Below are 15,405 nucleotides of genomic sequence, written 5' to 3' on the forward strand. Positions count from 1 at the left end.
GGCCAGGGAGCAGGGTTGGGGGTTCCCACTGCCCCCAACAGAGACAAAAGGCCGGGTAGGTGGCAGCTGAAGCACTTTACTGTGGGGGCAGGGGCAGGGGCAGGGGAGGAGGCTTTAAATTATTCACTTAAATAAAAACAAGGAGGGCCTAGGGGCTGCATCCCATCAGCCTCTGTTCCCTCTGTCCCTCCAGGCAGCAGCTACACAGGCATGGGCATCTCGTTGTATTCATCCACGCCCTCCCGCTCATCAAACACCGGCTCCGCCTCATTAGCATCCAGCTGTGGGAGGAGGCAGCTGTTAGGCAGGAAAAGATCTGGAAGCACAAGAGGGAGGTCCCACGGGTCGGAGGGAGTCCTTACACATTTCATCTCTCGCTCAGTGAAGATGCGGGTGAGCACCACCATGCGGAGAGGCACTGTGAGGATGAGGATGAAGGGGAAGGCCAGGGACGCAGCTGTGGACATGACTGCCCAGAGCAGGGCCAGGCAGAGCAGCTGCAGGGCTGTGAACAAGTGCATCCGGAGGGTTCGAACCTGAGGAAGGAAGATAGGGTGAGCCGGGCTTCTCCCTAGCCAGCTTCAGCCAAGGGGTGGAGATGAGCCTCTTCCCCTCCTTAGCAGGTCACCTTCTAAAGTGCCTGGTCTATGCAGAAAGGAAAAGGGCGGAGGAGAGTGGGACAGGGCAGAGGCATGGAGGCCCTCCCTGCTAGGACTCACCTTCTTGACATAAGTGACGTCGGGGTGGTGCTTGGGCGGCATAAGCAGCAGGTGCAGCCGCTCATAGAACTGAATCCCATTAAGGGAGGTGACTCCCATATACAGGAAAATTCCAAACAGCACAGCCAGGGGGATCTGCCGGAGCAGGTCCCCAATAACAATGGAAAGGCCTGTTAGGGGAAGGCGGGGAGGAGAGGAGAGAAGGTTGGCACAGATACTGCATCCCAGTGGCCCGGAGCCCCTCGGAGGGTGGGAGGCAAAGAGCAGCATACCTACAAGCAGGGCTACCAGGAGCCCAGTCACCCGCTGCTCCTTGACCTCCTGAATCTTGGGCTTGTCCCCTGGCGCCACAGCCTTGCTCATGACAGTGAGCGCGTTGGCATGAGTGACGGAGCGGACAGTGGCGGCAGCCAACCAGGGCAGGCCAAATAGAGCACAGATACCACCCATGGCCACGATGAGCAATAGGTCCAGGTGGAAGCCGGAGCCCTTCTGTAGCATGCGCTCCTTCTTGGAAATGATCAACCTGAGAGCAGAGATCAGCCTGCTGCAGCCTGGGCTGGACTCAGCATGCCAGGTCACAGACTTTCCAGAACTCATTCCCAGCCAGACCCTGGGGCTGTTATGGAACTTGGTGGTCACTGTCCATTCTGTCACATTCCCAGCTGCTCTGTCCTGCAGGACAGGCCCCAGCCTGCACCTTGTTCCCGTCCCATATCAGTGGGCCTTTCTGTTGCCAATGAAATGAATTCCAATGGCATAACTGGCAGTTAGAGATCGGTTCCCCAGGCTGGGAGCACTCACGTGGTGATCTGTGTCTCCATGAAGATGAGGATAAAGACCAGGATGGCGGGCAGCAGACTGGCCAGCATCATCCACACAGGGAAGGGGCTTTTCTCTCCCAGGGGGTTGATGACCCAGCCCCGCTTGTCAGGAGCTGTCACTGAAAATCCACTGGGCACACTCAATTTCTGCAAGGCAGAGGGGTGGCAGAGTGGAAAAAGCTTGTCAACGGTCCAGTTTAAGGATAGCTACATTGGAGGCCAGAGTGGGAGGGGGCACCCAGAACCCAGGCTCACTGTAGCACCTCTGCACCAGCCTGTGCCTCCCCAGTGCTACATGGGCAACACCTTACCTGGGTGTAAGTGTCTTCAATGCTATAATCCACAAGCACCATGATGAGGATCGCAATGGGCACCCCGAAGTCCCCGATGACCCGCCGGATCTGAGTGGGCAAGCATGGTGCTCAGAGGCCGTGTGGCCTACAGCTATCCCCATCACCCCCCAGTCACTTGCCCCAAGGATGCCTCCAGCCTGTAAACCCACGTACCCGGCCAGGGAAGAAGCGGCTGTTCTTGAATTTGCGCAGGAAGAAGGCAATGAAGAAGGTGCCGGCCATTAGCACCAGTGACAGTAGGGCTGTGTTGGGCTGGCCCCGGGGTCTTATCTGCCCAGATTGTCTGGCTGAACTCCTATTGCTTGGCCCCAGAGTGGTTTCCACCCCAGCCCACGTCACATTCTCGCTGCCATCCACCTCTGAGCTGTTGGAGACTGAACAGCCATGGAGTGGGTGCTCCTGGAAGATCTGGACAAAGCAGGCCAACACGTCAGCAACACAGCAAACGGAGTTCCTGAGGGTGCAACTGGACTGGGGTCGGGGCAAAGCCAGCCTGTCTGCCAGGAGCTTCTGCTGTTAGATCAAGAAGACGGCCCAGGGAAGCAGCTCCAATCCTAGGGCCACGTGGGATGAGGCGAGGGCTACAGGAGGCCAGGCAAAGGCAGTGGGTCAGAGTGAGGAGTGTGGCAGCAGCCAGGCACCAAGAGGCTGGGAGGCAGGTAGCAGAGGCCTGGGAGTGCCACCTCCAGCACCCACATGGTGACTATGTGTTGCCTCTGGGCATTCCCGCTGCAACCTCCGAGTTGATACTTTAACACAAACATTGTTACCTTATTATAAATAACGTTTTTAAAAAGACTGATGTGAAGCCCTGGTATGTGGACTGATGAGAGGATACTAGGACTCCACCAAAGCCATGCCCAGGGGGCCCCACATCAGCTGGGAATGGCAAGCACCGTCCTCCTGCCCACCTTGATGAGCTTGTAGAATGTCTCATAGATGAAGATGAGGGAGATGAGAAAGGCAAAGATCTCCTGGGTGAAGCGGGAGACGAAACGGACGAGGAAGCTGCCCTCCAGGGCCACCATGAGCAGGGCCAGGAGCACCAACCAGAAGCCAATCCACACACGGCCCACCAGGTACTCCAGCTGGTTGCTGCTACAGAACTGCAGGTGGAAGAATGAGAAGGCGTCAGGCCCGGGGGTGGGAGGATGGAGGTGGTGGTAGCAGTGGCGTGGCTAGCAACAAGAGCACCCACCGAGAAGAAGGCCTCCTCGAAGACCAGCAGAGGTCCAGAGAAGCCGATCACCAGCAGTGGCTGGGCCCCCAGCAGGCAGAAGATGACCCCCTGCAGCGCCGTGGACATGATCAACTCTGACACTCCTATCAGGTCCTGCGTCTTCTCTCCTGAGGACACGTCAACGGCTCAGCTGCTGGCAGCTGGGCCCCACCCAACCAACCAAAATCCCTGCTTACCCAGCAGCCCTCCAAAGGTGATGGCTGGAGACAGAGCAGCAAAGTAGATGAAGATGACGGCAGCCAAGCACTGGGGATCAAGTGCATCCCGGAAGTCACTCAGGTAGTGTGGATAGCGGCGTCTCACATCGCGAATGAGGCCCCCAAAGGGTCTGCCTGTCCGCCGCAGCGGATCATCATCTTCAGCTGCACCTGCCGCCTCTACCATCTGCAGGAGCGCTGCAACCCAGGCCTCCGTCAGGGCACCCGTGGGCCCCTCTTGCCCACCCTGCCCAGCCTTCCTCTGTGCACACACACCACCTGCCATGGCCAGGAGCACTGCCACCCAGGCATCTCTCGGGGCTGCTCAGGCAATATCGCCCACCCTTTTCCCTCCTCAAGGCCACAGGTCAGCACGGGCCCGTACCCTTATCTTGGGCAGACTTGGGCTCGAGCCCAGCCCCAGGAGGCAGCAGCCGGCCCTGCTCCTCACGCTTCTTGAGCATCTGGCGTTGGAAATGGGCGACAGAACGCAGCAGCTCCTCGCCCTGCACCTCTGAGGGCGGCAGCACCACGCTGCAGTCCAGGAAAGCGTTGATGGCGGTCAGCAGGTCATCCCGCTCGTCTGCCAGGTAGGCTGCCTCATGGAATTGCTGCCAAAGCAGGAGGGTGATCGGGAGGGGTGCCAGGGGGAAGCTCTAGGTCAGGGAGCTGGGACAGCAGAATCGGGCTGAGGCTAACTGGGAAGATGGGGCAGAGGGGATGCAGGGTGGTCCACATTAACAGGGCCCAGATGAGGAAGGACACCGACCTTGTCAGACATGAGGGTGGAGATGGAGCGACCTATCTCATGGTAGTCCATGTTGGCGCTGCTCGGACCCAGCAGCAGGAAGAGAAAGCGCACAGGCACAGGCACCTCCAGCACCGCATCCAGTTCTACGGCCTCCCGTAGCCGCACGAAGGCCATGGTGGGGCGGGAGAGGAACTCCACGCAGCCTAGGGGCATGAGGAGTGGGTGAGAGCAGGTGCAGGACCATCCTCAGCCACCAGGCCAGGAGGAACCCCGAGACCTGGCTGCAGAATCCCCCTCTCCCCGAGACCTGCTTGTCCCACGTACCCACAAGGACCACAGTTGCCTCAGCATTCTCCGGGATCTTCTCCAGAAGCTTCAATTCATGCTTGGACTTGGAGCGAGTGATGCCGGCTGGTGGGGCCTGAGGTGGCAGCTCACGCTGGATGGATGGTGGGGAAGGGAAGTCAGCCCACACAGGCTTGCTCATGGTCCTGCACAAGCCCCGCCTTTGCTCTCCTCTCACCTCTCGTTCCACCTCCAGTCGGGTCTCTGGAATGCCTCCGATGAGCGGCTCGGTGACGTGAGGGTCGCTCTCGGCCCCCTGACCATGGTGATGGCCCAGCAGGGAGCCCAGGGAGCCAGCCGAGATATTGCGGGGGAAGGAGAAATCCTTCTCGTCACTTGGGTGGCTGGGGGGGGGGCAGGGGACAGAAGGGGTAGTGAGCTTAGACAGAAGGGGTGGTGAGGGGCTGAGGACATGGGCTTAGGGACAGGCAGGAAGGGCAGGGTGAGCCCCCTGCCCGCAGGGCCTCACCTGTGCTTCAGCAGCAGGGCCCGCAGCACGTTGGCTCTGTCCTCAGCCTTGATCTGGTCCGAGATGACCATCTGCTCTACCACCTGGTGAGCCACTCCAGGCAGGGTCTGCTGGTCCAGGTCCAGGAGCACAGCCCCTAAAGTACAGGCAGCAAAGACTCCTCAGCACTTCATCAGAAAACTATGAGGGATGGTAGCAGGGATAAAACAGAAGGCGAGCCTGGAGGTTGCCGGGGTAGCCAGGAGTGGGGTGTGATCCATGGGATGGACTGCAGCCCCAGCTACGTCCCATGCCTAAGTCACACTGCCTCTGATCTCTTTCTGTGCTCCCAGATCTCACCTCAGGAGTGCATGAGGACCGCAGAGTACCAAGCCTCATTCACAGATGCTCTAGGCCGAGAGCACCCAGCCTCCAGGGGATGCTCCAGGCTGCTTGCCCCAGCCAAAGCCTCTTCATTGTTAGAAAGTCCCTCCTGGGGCCAGCATCAGCACATAAACCTCTACCTGCAGGGCCAACATCCCGTGTGGATACTGCTTGAGTCCCAGCTGCTCTACTTCCAGTTCAGCTCCCTGTTAATGTGCCTGAGAAATCAGCGGAAGATGGCCCAAGTCCTTGGGCCCCTGCACCCATGTGTGAGATCCAGAAGCCCCGGGCTCCTGGCTTTGGACTGACATATCTCTAGCCATTGTGGCCATTTGGGAAGCGAACCAATGAATGGAAGATCTCTCTCCTTATTTCTGTAAATCTGCTTTTCAAATAAAAATAAAGCTCAAGTCATTAGGCCCCTGCACCCACATGGGAGGCTGAGAGGAAGCGCCTGGCTTTAGATTGGCTCAGCTCAGGTCACTGAGATCATTTGGGAAGTGAACCAGTGAAAGAAGGATCAATCTCTCTCTCTGTAAATATGCCTTTCCAATAAAAATAAACAATTTAAAAAATTTTAAATATATATATGCTTTTTAAAAAGATGTATTTATTTTTATTGGAAAGGCAGATATACAGAGAGGAGGAGAGACAAAGATTTTCCATCCAATGGTTCACTCCTCAAGTGGCCACAACAGCTAGAGCTGAGCTGATCCAAAGCAGGAGCCAGGAGTTTCTTCTAGGTCTCCCACGTGAGTAAAGGGTCCCAAGGCTTTGGACTGTTCTCAACTGCTTTCCCAGGCCACAGGCAGGGAAGCAGGGCCACTGAGATTAGAACCAGCATCCATATGGGATCCTGGCGAGTTCAAGGCGAGGACTTTAGCAGCTACACTATCATGATAGGCCCTATTTTTTTTTTTTAAGGTAGTCCCTCCTCCCTCTTGGTAAGCTATATGTTCATTCTAACCTCTGGATGCATGTCATGGCTTTGTCTGCATGACAGCCCTTGGGCTATCTGAGAATGCCCCCTCCACCCCAACAATGTCCACTTCCCCTCCACTCTGTCCAGTCCAAAAACCATTCCCTGGGCAGCGTCCGGACCTCCCTCCACCACTCTATATAGAAACAGAAAAGTCCCTTCAAAGTCGCCAGGTCATAGTTCTGGCAAGGTCAACTTTCAGGAACAAAGAGCTGAAGAATAAACAGAAGTGAAGGCCCCTGGGCAGCCAAAACAGACATGGCAAAGCCACAGGGCGATAAAGAGCTCGCTTTCTGGCATGTGACCCACAGCACTCAAGCCTCACTCGGAGCCTTTTTGCTTTCAGCTGGGAAACAGTTCAACCAGGGGCTGCTCAATACTTGGGAGGAGTCGGCCCTCTAAGCAACTGGGAACGACTGATGGGCAGGGGGCGCACATGGACAGCAGAACACTGGACACAGGCTGGAGTGCCTGTGCCAGCCTCAGGCTACAGACCAGCCGGAGGGATTCCCTGGACTCTGATATTAACAAAGCATGCAAGGAACATGCACAAACTGTCCATCACAATAGTTGCAAAACAGCTTGCCACCCCAAGCCCATCAGTTTCTGCTGTCTGGAAACACCATGTACAGAAGCTGTTCACTGCCAAGGCCAAATAGTGACGGACACATCACTCCCACCCTGGTAGCCTGCAGGATCCTGGGGCCAGGAGGATGCTCCCTCCCTGACAATATGCACAATATGCAGTGTGTGCCTGGACAGACTGGGGCCACCTGACTCTCAGGGAACAGGCCTAAGAGTGGGTTAGGGGCTAAACAGGGCATTCCCAGAGAGAGGCAGGGTAGCCTTACCGTGCGCCAGGGTCCGGCGGAGCTCCAGCAGACTGCGGAAGGACAGCGAGGCCACATGAGGCTTCCCCCAGCGCTCCGTCTCCTCTTCCACATCCTCCTCAAATTTGATCCAGCGCGCTGTCTCCCGCCACTGAGGCTCCTGGTTTTTGTCCAGGAGCAACTCGTTGAGCTCCACAAATACCTGGGGGTGAGATGAGAAGGCACTGCAGGGTGTAGAGCCCCAGGCCACCCTGGGGTGGGAGTGGTCCCAGGGTTTCTGCTGGGAGCACAGTGTGGCTCCCAGCTCACTGGGTAAGGGACTGACCAATCTAGTACTTGGACTCTAGACACACTGGTCAATCTAGTACTTGGTTTCTCTCAGCTGCAAAATAGGGATAGTGACATCTGCCTTAAAGGACCAATCGGAGAATTAAAAGAGCACAGAAAATAATTGGCTCCTGGACTCAGCCTGATACACAGTCCCTTCCTGTGAGACAGAGGGATCTCCTGCGGCTCTATTCTCGTGCATTCACGAACCCGCATCATTCACTCCAAGTGACAGAGGAATGGGCACCGGTGGAGAATCCCAACCAGCTCAGGGCACGACTGTGGAAATGTTCTCTACTTAAAGTGGTGGTTTCCAGGTGTTGCGTGAGCTGAAGACAAGTGAAAATTATGGTATGTCTATTATTCCTCAATAAAAAGGCTCCAAAAATACACCGAGCCAGGGAGCAGAGCACTGACGACTACGCTGGGCAGTGTCCCTCAGTAACAGCATGACCTTGGCCAAGTTACAGCCACCCGGTTTATGGCTGGCACCACCTGTGCAGCCATGCTCACAGATTGTTGGGAGGAGCTCAAATGCATCCAGAGATGACCGGCTTGGAAAACGAAGGGCAGTACCCACAGCCACCTCTGGCCCAAAGGGTCGTTTTGTTCAAACCAGAAAAAGGCAGTTGCTCCCCACTCTAACACCTCATGGTCACGCCGTGCACTCATCCACCGTGTCTCAGGCGTGAATCATAACCACAACACCCAGACCCACAGGCGCCAGGACAAGCTCAGCGCACTCCTGCAACCTCTGCGACCAGAGTGGGGTGACCCAAGTCCCAGTGGCCTAGGAAGAAAGGGCATGGAGCAGAGACTGGTACCTCATGGGGCTTGTGGGGGGCCCGAGGACGGGCTCGAGGCGTGGGGCCAGGCTCACGCCCTTCCCGACTGCTCTGGGCTGACCCTTTGGCATTCTTCCGCACCAAGTGCCGCCGCACCCCAGGAACGTCCTCGAACCGGTGACCTGGCCGGGGAAAGAACCAGGGTCAAGGTTCCCCTTGTCTGTGGGACTCCTTTTCCCACCCACGATGGATGGAACCCAGACCCCAGCACTCACTCTTCATGAGGTCTAGATCAGCTGTGGCCAGCGTCTGGGCCTCGCTCTCGTCTGTGGGGACACGAGGGAGCAGGGCCTGTTCAACCCCGGTCATGCTCCCGATGCGCCTCCTCTCCTGAAGGTTGTAGCTGCGATGTCCAGGCTGGGCTTTGGTGAGGGGGCGCCCCGAAGCACCCCCATCGTCACCTCCTGCTGTGGCACTGGCCACCGCCACCACCTCTTCCAGTGGGACTCTAGACACACGGAACAGCCTTAATAAGCCCAAGAAAGTCAGCCTCCTCCCCTGCAACCTACACCAGGCAGGGGAGGGCGGGGAGAGCAGGGAGGGGACCGCCCTAGACCCCGCCTCCCCCTACTTCAGATGAGGAAAGAGGGAAACTTCTGATAGAATGCCTGCATTAAATCTCAACTCTGCCCTTTCCTAGTTGTGAAGGTATCAAGTTACCCCAAAGTCCCCCCCCCCAATATCAGCTCCTTCCATAGGGGTGTGGGAGGCAAAATTCCGGAACAGGAATAATGCAGGGCATGGCCGTAATGGGTGTTTGGGAGTATTTCCCTGTCTTTGCATTTACTCTCTTGCCCGAGCACGGGACTCAGGAGCTTCCCAGAGTCTGACATTCCTAACCAAAGGGGACTAGGGCTGTGGAACGGGCCCTGGGAACTACAGCCAGCTTCTCTGGGCTTGTGAGGAGGAGAAGCATCTAGCAGCTTGGTGCCTGGGTTAGAGTCCTAGCTCCACCCAAATCCAGTTTCCTGGTTTTGCATACTCTGGGAGCTGGTGGTGATGACTCAAGCACTTGGATCTCCACTACCATGAGAGACCTGGACTCATGGCTTTAGCCTGGCTCAGCCTTGGTGGCTGTGGGCCACTATGCATGCCTGTGTCCATTTAGCCCAGCCCAGCGCTCCTGCCTCTCCTGGTTGTTCGATGGGCCCCTGGGTTCACGGTACACCATGGGCCAGCTCCATCAGCGCAACCTGTCTTCTCAGAATGCCGTACACTCTGCCAAGGGGGGAAATGTGCCCTTCACTTCTGTCAGCCTTTCATGCTAGCTAGCACCCAGAAAACAACAGGTCTGCGATAGTAGTGACCTTGAGTCCAGCTCAAAGTCATCTCCTCCAGGAAGTCTTCTTTGGCTAGTGCCCCTCAACTTGACTCCCAGTCTCCCGCTGGTACTGGGATTTTGTCAGAACCAAGCTACTGCATGCAGTGACAGCTTTCTGGCACCACTTCACACGACATTTGGTTTCCAACTGGGTTGGACTAGCAGCTCCTGAGGAATGAGAGGGTTCCCTATTTCTCTCCAACTCTGGAGTGGTGCTGAGAGGCCACCAGTTCAGCTCCCCAGCCACTGCCCAGGGCTGTTTCTCCTGGCACCAAGGATGGAGGGCCAGGCGAGGGGTTGTGGGGGTAGCTTAGCTTGCCTATCTGTTCATGGCCAGACCATTCTTGGAACCTTAGCTCACACCACCCTTTAATCCCTACTCTACCCAGGTAAAAAGCTTCCCAGGGAGAAAGCTTCCATGTGACCGCTCTGAAGGCTAGGGATGACCCTGAGGCACAGAGGGCAAAAGAAACTTGCTCATATAGTCGGTAAGGGGAAGGACTAGGGCCTGAACCCCAGCCCAGTGATCCCATGGCTTATGTGTTCTCTTGTGTTCCCCCACTGCCTTAGTAGGGGAGGGCCCACTGCCAACTGGGGTGTACTTACCCCGTCTGGGCCCCTTTGGTGGCCCGAGGAGCTGCCTCTTGGTGGGGCAGCAGTGCAGGTGGAGATGGGCTGGTCCGCTCCACCTTCCGATCAGTACCTTCATCCTCCTGGAGAAAGAACTGCAACAGGAGCCCAAGTGAGCAGCTGAGGCCAGCCCAGGGCTCACATGTGGGCCCCAGGAGCCTGGGTCCTCCCTCACCTGTACCGAAGAAGGCAAGATGATTGATGGCTCAGCAGGTGCCCTGGCCCCCTCAGCCTCATTGGCCTCGTCCTCATCTTCCTCCCCCTCTTCAATGGTGGGGGTTTCCCCGGTTGGGGAGGCTCCTGGGCGCCTTCGAGGCTTCCGTCCCGGGCCCTGGGGAGTCTTGCGGCGGCGAGTGTCCGGGGGCAGGTGGGTGGACAGTGGGTGGTGGATGTGGTGGGAGGACTGACGATGGTCTGCAGGGAGGAAGGGGCTTGGCTGCCGGCAGGTACAGCATCCCTCCCTGGCCATCCTGGCCCCCAACCCCAGCCTCTCCTGTTAGTACCCCAGTCCTTTTTCTAACGGACAGTCAAGCTTGGTCCCTCACATTCAAAGTCTTCCTCCCCATAGCTGCGGCCTGGTTCCTCCCCTCCACGAGATCCGGCCTCCTGCAGGATTTCCTCGAAGCGCTCCACGCCCAGGGTGCGGTGAAGTTCATCTTCTTCCTGCTCTGGGAACCCAGGTGTCCCAGGGCCCAAGCTCTCTGGCTCTGGCTGCGAAGAAAACAGGGTGAGAGAACACACAGGGGCTCATGGGAAACTATATCAAAATTCTACCCTGCCCAGTGCTGGAGATCTAGCACCCTCACAGCAGGTCCTTAACACCAGGGATCCAGTACACACATACACACCACCACCCTCCTCCCAGCAGCCTTCCAATGCACTCCCTGAAAACTGTCCTCTCCAGCCTGGGATCTGGGACCACCTCTGCTATAGCCTGTCCCCTGCAGTGCCAGGAGGTCAGCCATCCCACCCTCCTGGTTCCTGTCAGTACAGTCAGTATCAGCTGTAGGGCAGGTGAGGCCACCCTGGAGGCTTGGCAGAAATCCTGTGTGTCCAGCCCTTCTGCACCCTGGAGGGAGGCTGTGGGAACTGAGCAGATCCCAAGACACAGATTGAAGGAGTCTACTTTTGGCTACAGAAAACCTACTGAGCCCCCAAAATAACTTCTAGGGGCGTCCAGGCTTAACTGGTCCCCAATAAGTGGGAGTCACAGAAACCCAGACATTTGGGATAGGAATCTACATCCTTCACCTCCCCAGGACAGCCCCCACACCGCACCCCCTCACAGCAGCAAGCATCCGCCCCCCCCCCCAGCCTGGCTCCACCAGCCCCTCAGGCAGCTGGCCCCGCCTCCCACTCCACCCCCACTCCCCCCACCTGAGTCATCCTGCAGAGTGCCCGCAGCAGACAGCCTGGGCAGAGCCAGCCGGGCAGGGACTGCGGTGTTCAGCGCTCACTGGGGAGAGCTGAGCCGAGCTAAGCAGGGTCCGCCGCTGCCACGGGGCTGGGCAACTGTGATCCAGCCCCCACCCCGCCCACCCTGGGGCCGCTCTCAGCTCTGGGCGCCTCCAAATATTTGCTCAAGAGCTTCTGCACTTGAAGGGCATCAGGACCTCCAAGGGCGTGGGGTAGGCACCCCCTCCATGGCACTATCAGCCGCTAGAGCTAAGAGGGTGAAGGGCGGGTCCTGGGGAGACACTGGAGGAGCTGGAGCCCACAGGGACATCAGATAGGAGAGGGCGATAGGGCCAGGAGGTGGCCTTCTTCCCGCCCAGACATCTCCACAGCCTGCGCCTGGCTCCATGAGCTCGGGCCCCACTCCCACAACAAGCAGCGCGGCAGAAGGCAGGCAGGAGAAAGGACACAGGGAGCCAGCTTGGGGTCAGGGGAGGAGGGGGGGCGGACCCCTCGCACCTGAGGCCGCAGGAGGAAGTCCATGGCCGGCAGGAGCGAACTCGGGAAAGAGGGGAGGACACAGGCCCGGGTCCCTTTCCAGTCACGTGCTCTTCTGGGCCGAAGTGACCAATTACAGGGCTCATTGCGGCAATTGGGGTTAATCATCAAACTCCTTAGGGAAATCGGGAAGGGGAGCAGGGTAGGGCGGTGGCCACGTGGGGGGCTGGGCGGGGCCGGAGGGGCGGGGCCTGCCTTGGTCTGCAAGTCCCGACCAGAGCCGCTCCTGCGCGCCATAATAAAGCCGGGTCACAGCAGGTCGCCGGGTTTGAGTCCCCGGGTTACCAAAGCATTCCACTGAGGCTAAACTACCACCTCAAGAAACTGTTTTCACCGACTCCGCAAGGATTCAATTTTGGTGCCTCAAGTCGCCAGGTCAGGAGAGGGATGGCAGAGGGTCTCCGGAAGGCAGCACAGGTTCCTTTCCCAGGCTTTTACACACACACACACACACTCCATCCCCCCCATTTGGCAGCGACCCTCCGCCAGAACACCTGTGTCTGCCAGGGAGGGCGGCACTGAGGCTAAAGTCTGGGCTCCGCCGACCCGCAGGCAGTACTCACCGTGCGGAAAGACTCTGCGCCCGAGGCGGGGCGCCGGGGGGCGCTGCTCATGGCCAAATCTTAGCCCTTCTCGCTGTCGCTGCGGCTTTCAGAGCAACAAGGTGGAGGCATAACCTGGGTGGGGAGCAGGAGCGACCACCATCGGCAAGCGGCCCAGCGGCGCGCCCCTCCCCCGCGCCCCGGAGCCAAGGAGCCTGGCGCGGCACACGCGCAGGGGTCTCCTGCTCTCGCTGCTCAGGCTCCTCCTAGACTTTGAAGAGGCCTCGGAGTGGCCCTCAGAGGCGGCAAGAGCAAAGAGGAGAGTTATTTATAGGAATAAAAAAGAACAAAGCGAGATGGGAATAGGAGTGAGAAGGAGGGGGGCCGCTAGAGGCCGAAAGACTTGAGCAGAGAGCAAGAAGACGGGAGGAAGTCCGCCAAGAAAACGGGGGAGGAAAGAGTCAAGGCCCTCTCCTGGAGGGAAAGCAACGCGGATCAGGGAGGGAGCGAGAAAGAGAAAGAACAGGAGTGAAACAGGAACCAGGAAGGTGGGCCCGGGGAACAGCCAGAGGGGTGTGGTGGGCAGAGCAGACACCCGTGGAGCAGGAGCCGCTGCTGGGAGGAGGGGGAGGAGGAGGAGGAGGAGGGCCAGGCTGTAGAGGAGCGAGGAGCAGAGGCAGAAAGAATTTTGGAGGCAGCCCAAGAGGCAAGCAGGGTCTGGGAGGGGTGCCCCCTGCTCAAGGCGGCTAAGGGGTGAGGTGCCCCTGCTTCAGTGTCTGTGCCCGTAGACAGGCAGCAGAGAAGGAGGCTCTCCCAGGGTGAAGGGCAAGCTCTCCACTCCTCCACTGAGTGGGAGGGAAGGAAGGGATAGAGGAGGTGGGCACAGGCTGGGTAGAGCTTTATAATGGGGAGGGAGTGGGGTGGGCACAGAAATCCAGAGAAGCAGTCAGGATCCCGCCCCTTCCCACCCCAGCTCAAGGCAGGAAAATCTGAGTGGTTGGGCTGCTACCCTCCTGACAGTGACTGGTGGGAGCGTGCAGATGACACTGGTGGGGGAGAGCAGAGGGGTGCCCCTTCTTACCCAGCTCCCCACAGTGCTTGCTACTGGGGAGCTTAGGTTGCCTAAGTTAAGGTCCCTCGGGTGGATCAGGGGAGGGTCAAATGGTATAGGGGTAGCGGGTAGACTAGCCCAGGATGGAGGGACACACTGCTGGCAAGCACTCCAGCTCAGCTGCAGGTTCCCTTCGCCTCCGCCTCCTGGCAGGCCTTCAGCCTAGGCCAGCAGCGGGCAGAGCTGTACCCGAGGCCCACGATCTAGGAAGGCTGTCCTAAGCACCTGCGGGTGTTCCCTCCCACCTCCAGGCTGTGCCCTCAATGTGTGCTCCTCCTCCCTTCACCCACGCTCCCCTACTCCTCCCCGCTGTCCTGGAACACAAAGCAGTTTCTGTCCACGGCATCGTGTCCATAATCCGTGTGGGGGCACATTCCGGGGACCAGCCCCGACCGGCCCGGAGGATTAACATCGCTCCCCCCCTTGGCCTGAAGGATTAGCACCCTGGACCCCCACTTGGGCATTAACTACAGTCTCAGTGAATTCCTACATTCCACAGCTGTGGGATGTGTGTCCACCCTGGGAGAGGAGGGGGGATAGAGTGGACCCGGGCTTCCAAACATTGCCGCCCCCCCATGACAGGCACAGAGCTTCTCACACAGATAAATGACCGCCCCTCTCAAGCCGGGTCGCCCCTCTCACGCCGAGTTCGTCTTTCTGATCCCCACCCAACTGCCCCCTCTCTTGAGTGACCCCTCTTCCTGACCTGACCCGCAACGCCCCCCCCCTTGGCTTGGCTCCGCCTCTGAGCCCGGAGATCGGAGCCCAAGGCCGCGGCTACCCCAAGGCGGAGAGTCCTGGACAAGACTGAGGGACACTTTCGCAGGGAGGGGTCTTCTGGAGCCCACCCAGTGGAGCTGTGAGAGTAGCCAGCGCCTCCCAGAGGCTACCCCCTCTTGGTGGCAGGGGGCGCGGCACCTCGGCGTTAGAGAACTTTAAGAAGCGGACCCCAGAATTCCCCACTTCCGACCGGGACTCCGTTCGCCTCCCCATCTTTCACGTCAGGACCTCAGTTCCCCGCGCCCCAGTCTCCGCCCTTTCCTCCACTTCCACTCCTCCCTGCTCGAGTCCCGAGTTCCCCCGCCCCCCCTTCTTCCCCTCTCCCTTCCTCCCTCCGCGGCCGTGGCCTTCCCTGCCCCCTCCCCCGCCACCACCTTTCCGCTTACCCTCTCGCTCTGGACTTCGTGCCCCGGGGGCCTCGGGGTCTCTCCCGGTCCTCCGGCGCCCTGGCGCGCTCCCGACGACTTCCCCGTGCCCACCCCGGGGCGCGCCCCAGCCGCTCCCAACTTCTCCCAACTCAACTTTCCCCCGCGCCTCGGGCAGGCCAGCCCCCAGCGTGCGCGCCCCCCGGCGCACCGTGCGCGGCCCCGCCGCGGCGAGTGGGAAGGCGGAGAGCGGGGGCCGAGAGTAGGGGCGTGGGGGCGCGCCTCCAGGCACAAGCCGGCACGGGGAGTCCGGCGCTGGGAAGCCGCTGCCGCTGCCGCCCGGGGACGCCGTCTTTAACTCCCTCACGGCATTTGTGGTGCGGAAGGGAGCTCGCCTCACGCAGAGGCTCCCGGGCAGGAAAACGTAGGTACCAGACTAGCCAGGAAACTCAGGCTTTTGA

At 59.1% G+C, this 15,405-nt stretch overlaps 1 protein-coding gene across 2 annotated transcripts; it reads right to left on the reverse strand.

Annotated features, from left to right (window-relative positions):
- Nucleotides 1–56: 56 nt before the first annotated feature.
- Nucleotides 57–15,100, reverse strand: SLC4A2 (solute carrier family 4 member 2). Of its 2 annotated transcripts, XM_041001963.1 has the most exons (23): nucleotides 14,966–15,100; nucleotides 12,710–12,823; nucleotides 10,739–10,904; nucleotides 10,369–10,607; nucleotides 10,170–10,288; nucleotides 8,458–8,690; nucleotides 8,222–8,364; nucleotides 7,092–7,272; nucleotides 4,899–5,034; nucleotides 4,608–4,773; nucleotides 4,409–4,523; nucleotides 4,103–4,287; nucleotides 3,719–3,944; nucleotides 3,313–3,531; nucleotides 3,095–3,243; nucleotides 2,808–3,002; nucleotides 2,050–2,304; nucleotides 1,855–1,944; nucleotides 1,524–1,690; nucleotides 992–1,245; nucleotides 720–889; nucleotides 363–536; nucleotides 57–281 (listed from the first exon to the last, which is right to left on the reverse strand). In XM_041001963.1, the coding sequence occupies exons 2-23, from the start codon at nucleotides 12,758–12,760 to the stop codon at nucleotides 201–203; spliced, it is 3,714 nt and encodes a 1,237-aa protein (XP_040857897.1). In that variant the 5' UTR covers nucleotides 12,761–12,823; nucleotides 14,966–15,100; the 3' UTR covers nucleotides 57–200. The 2 variants fall into 2 exon arrangements, with proteins under 2 accessions (XP_040857897.1, XP_040857896.1); XM_041001962.1 differs by lacking the exons at nucleotides 12,710–12,823; nucleotides 14,966–15,100 and adding an exon at nucleotides 12,108–12,146.
- Between the last annotated feature and the right edge of the window lie 305 nt (nucleotides 15,101–15,405).

The sequence above is a fragment of the Ochotona curzoniae genome, unplaced genomic scaffold, assembly GCF_017591425.1.
Source record: "Ochotona curzoniae isolate NIBS_2020 unplaced genomic scaffold, NIBS_Ocur_1.0 scaffold_2476, whole genome shotgun sequence".
Taxonomy (NCBI): domain Eukaryota; kingdom Metazoa; phylum Chordata; class Mammalia; order Lagomorpha; family Ochotonidae; genus Ochotona; species Ochotona curzoniae.

Coding starts and splice junctions, on each gene's coding strand:
- SLC4A2 (XM_041001963.1), bottom strand. CDS start 12,760: ATGAGCAGCGCCCCCCGGCGCCCCGCCTCGGGCGCAGAGTCTTTCCGC. Junction 3,945..4,102: donor CCACCCTCATGTCTGACAAG/GTCGGTGTCCTT, acceptor CTGCTTTGGCAG/CAATTCCATGAGGCAGCCTA. Junction 1,246..1,523: donor ATGGAGACACAGATCACCAC/GTGAGTGCTCCC, acceptor CTCTGCTCTCAG/GTTGATCATTTCCAAGAAGG.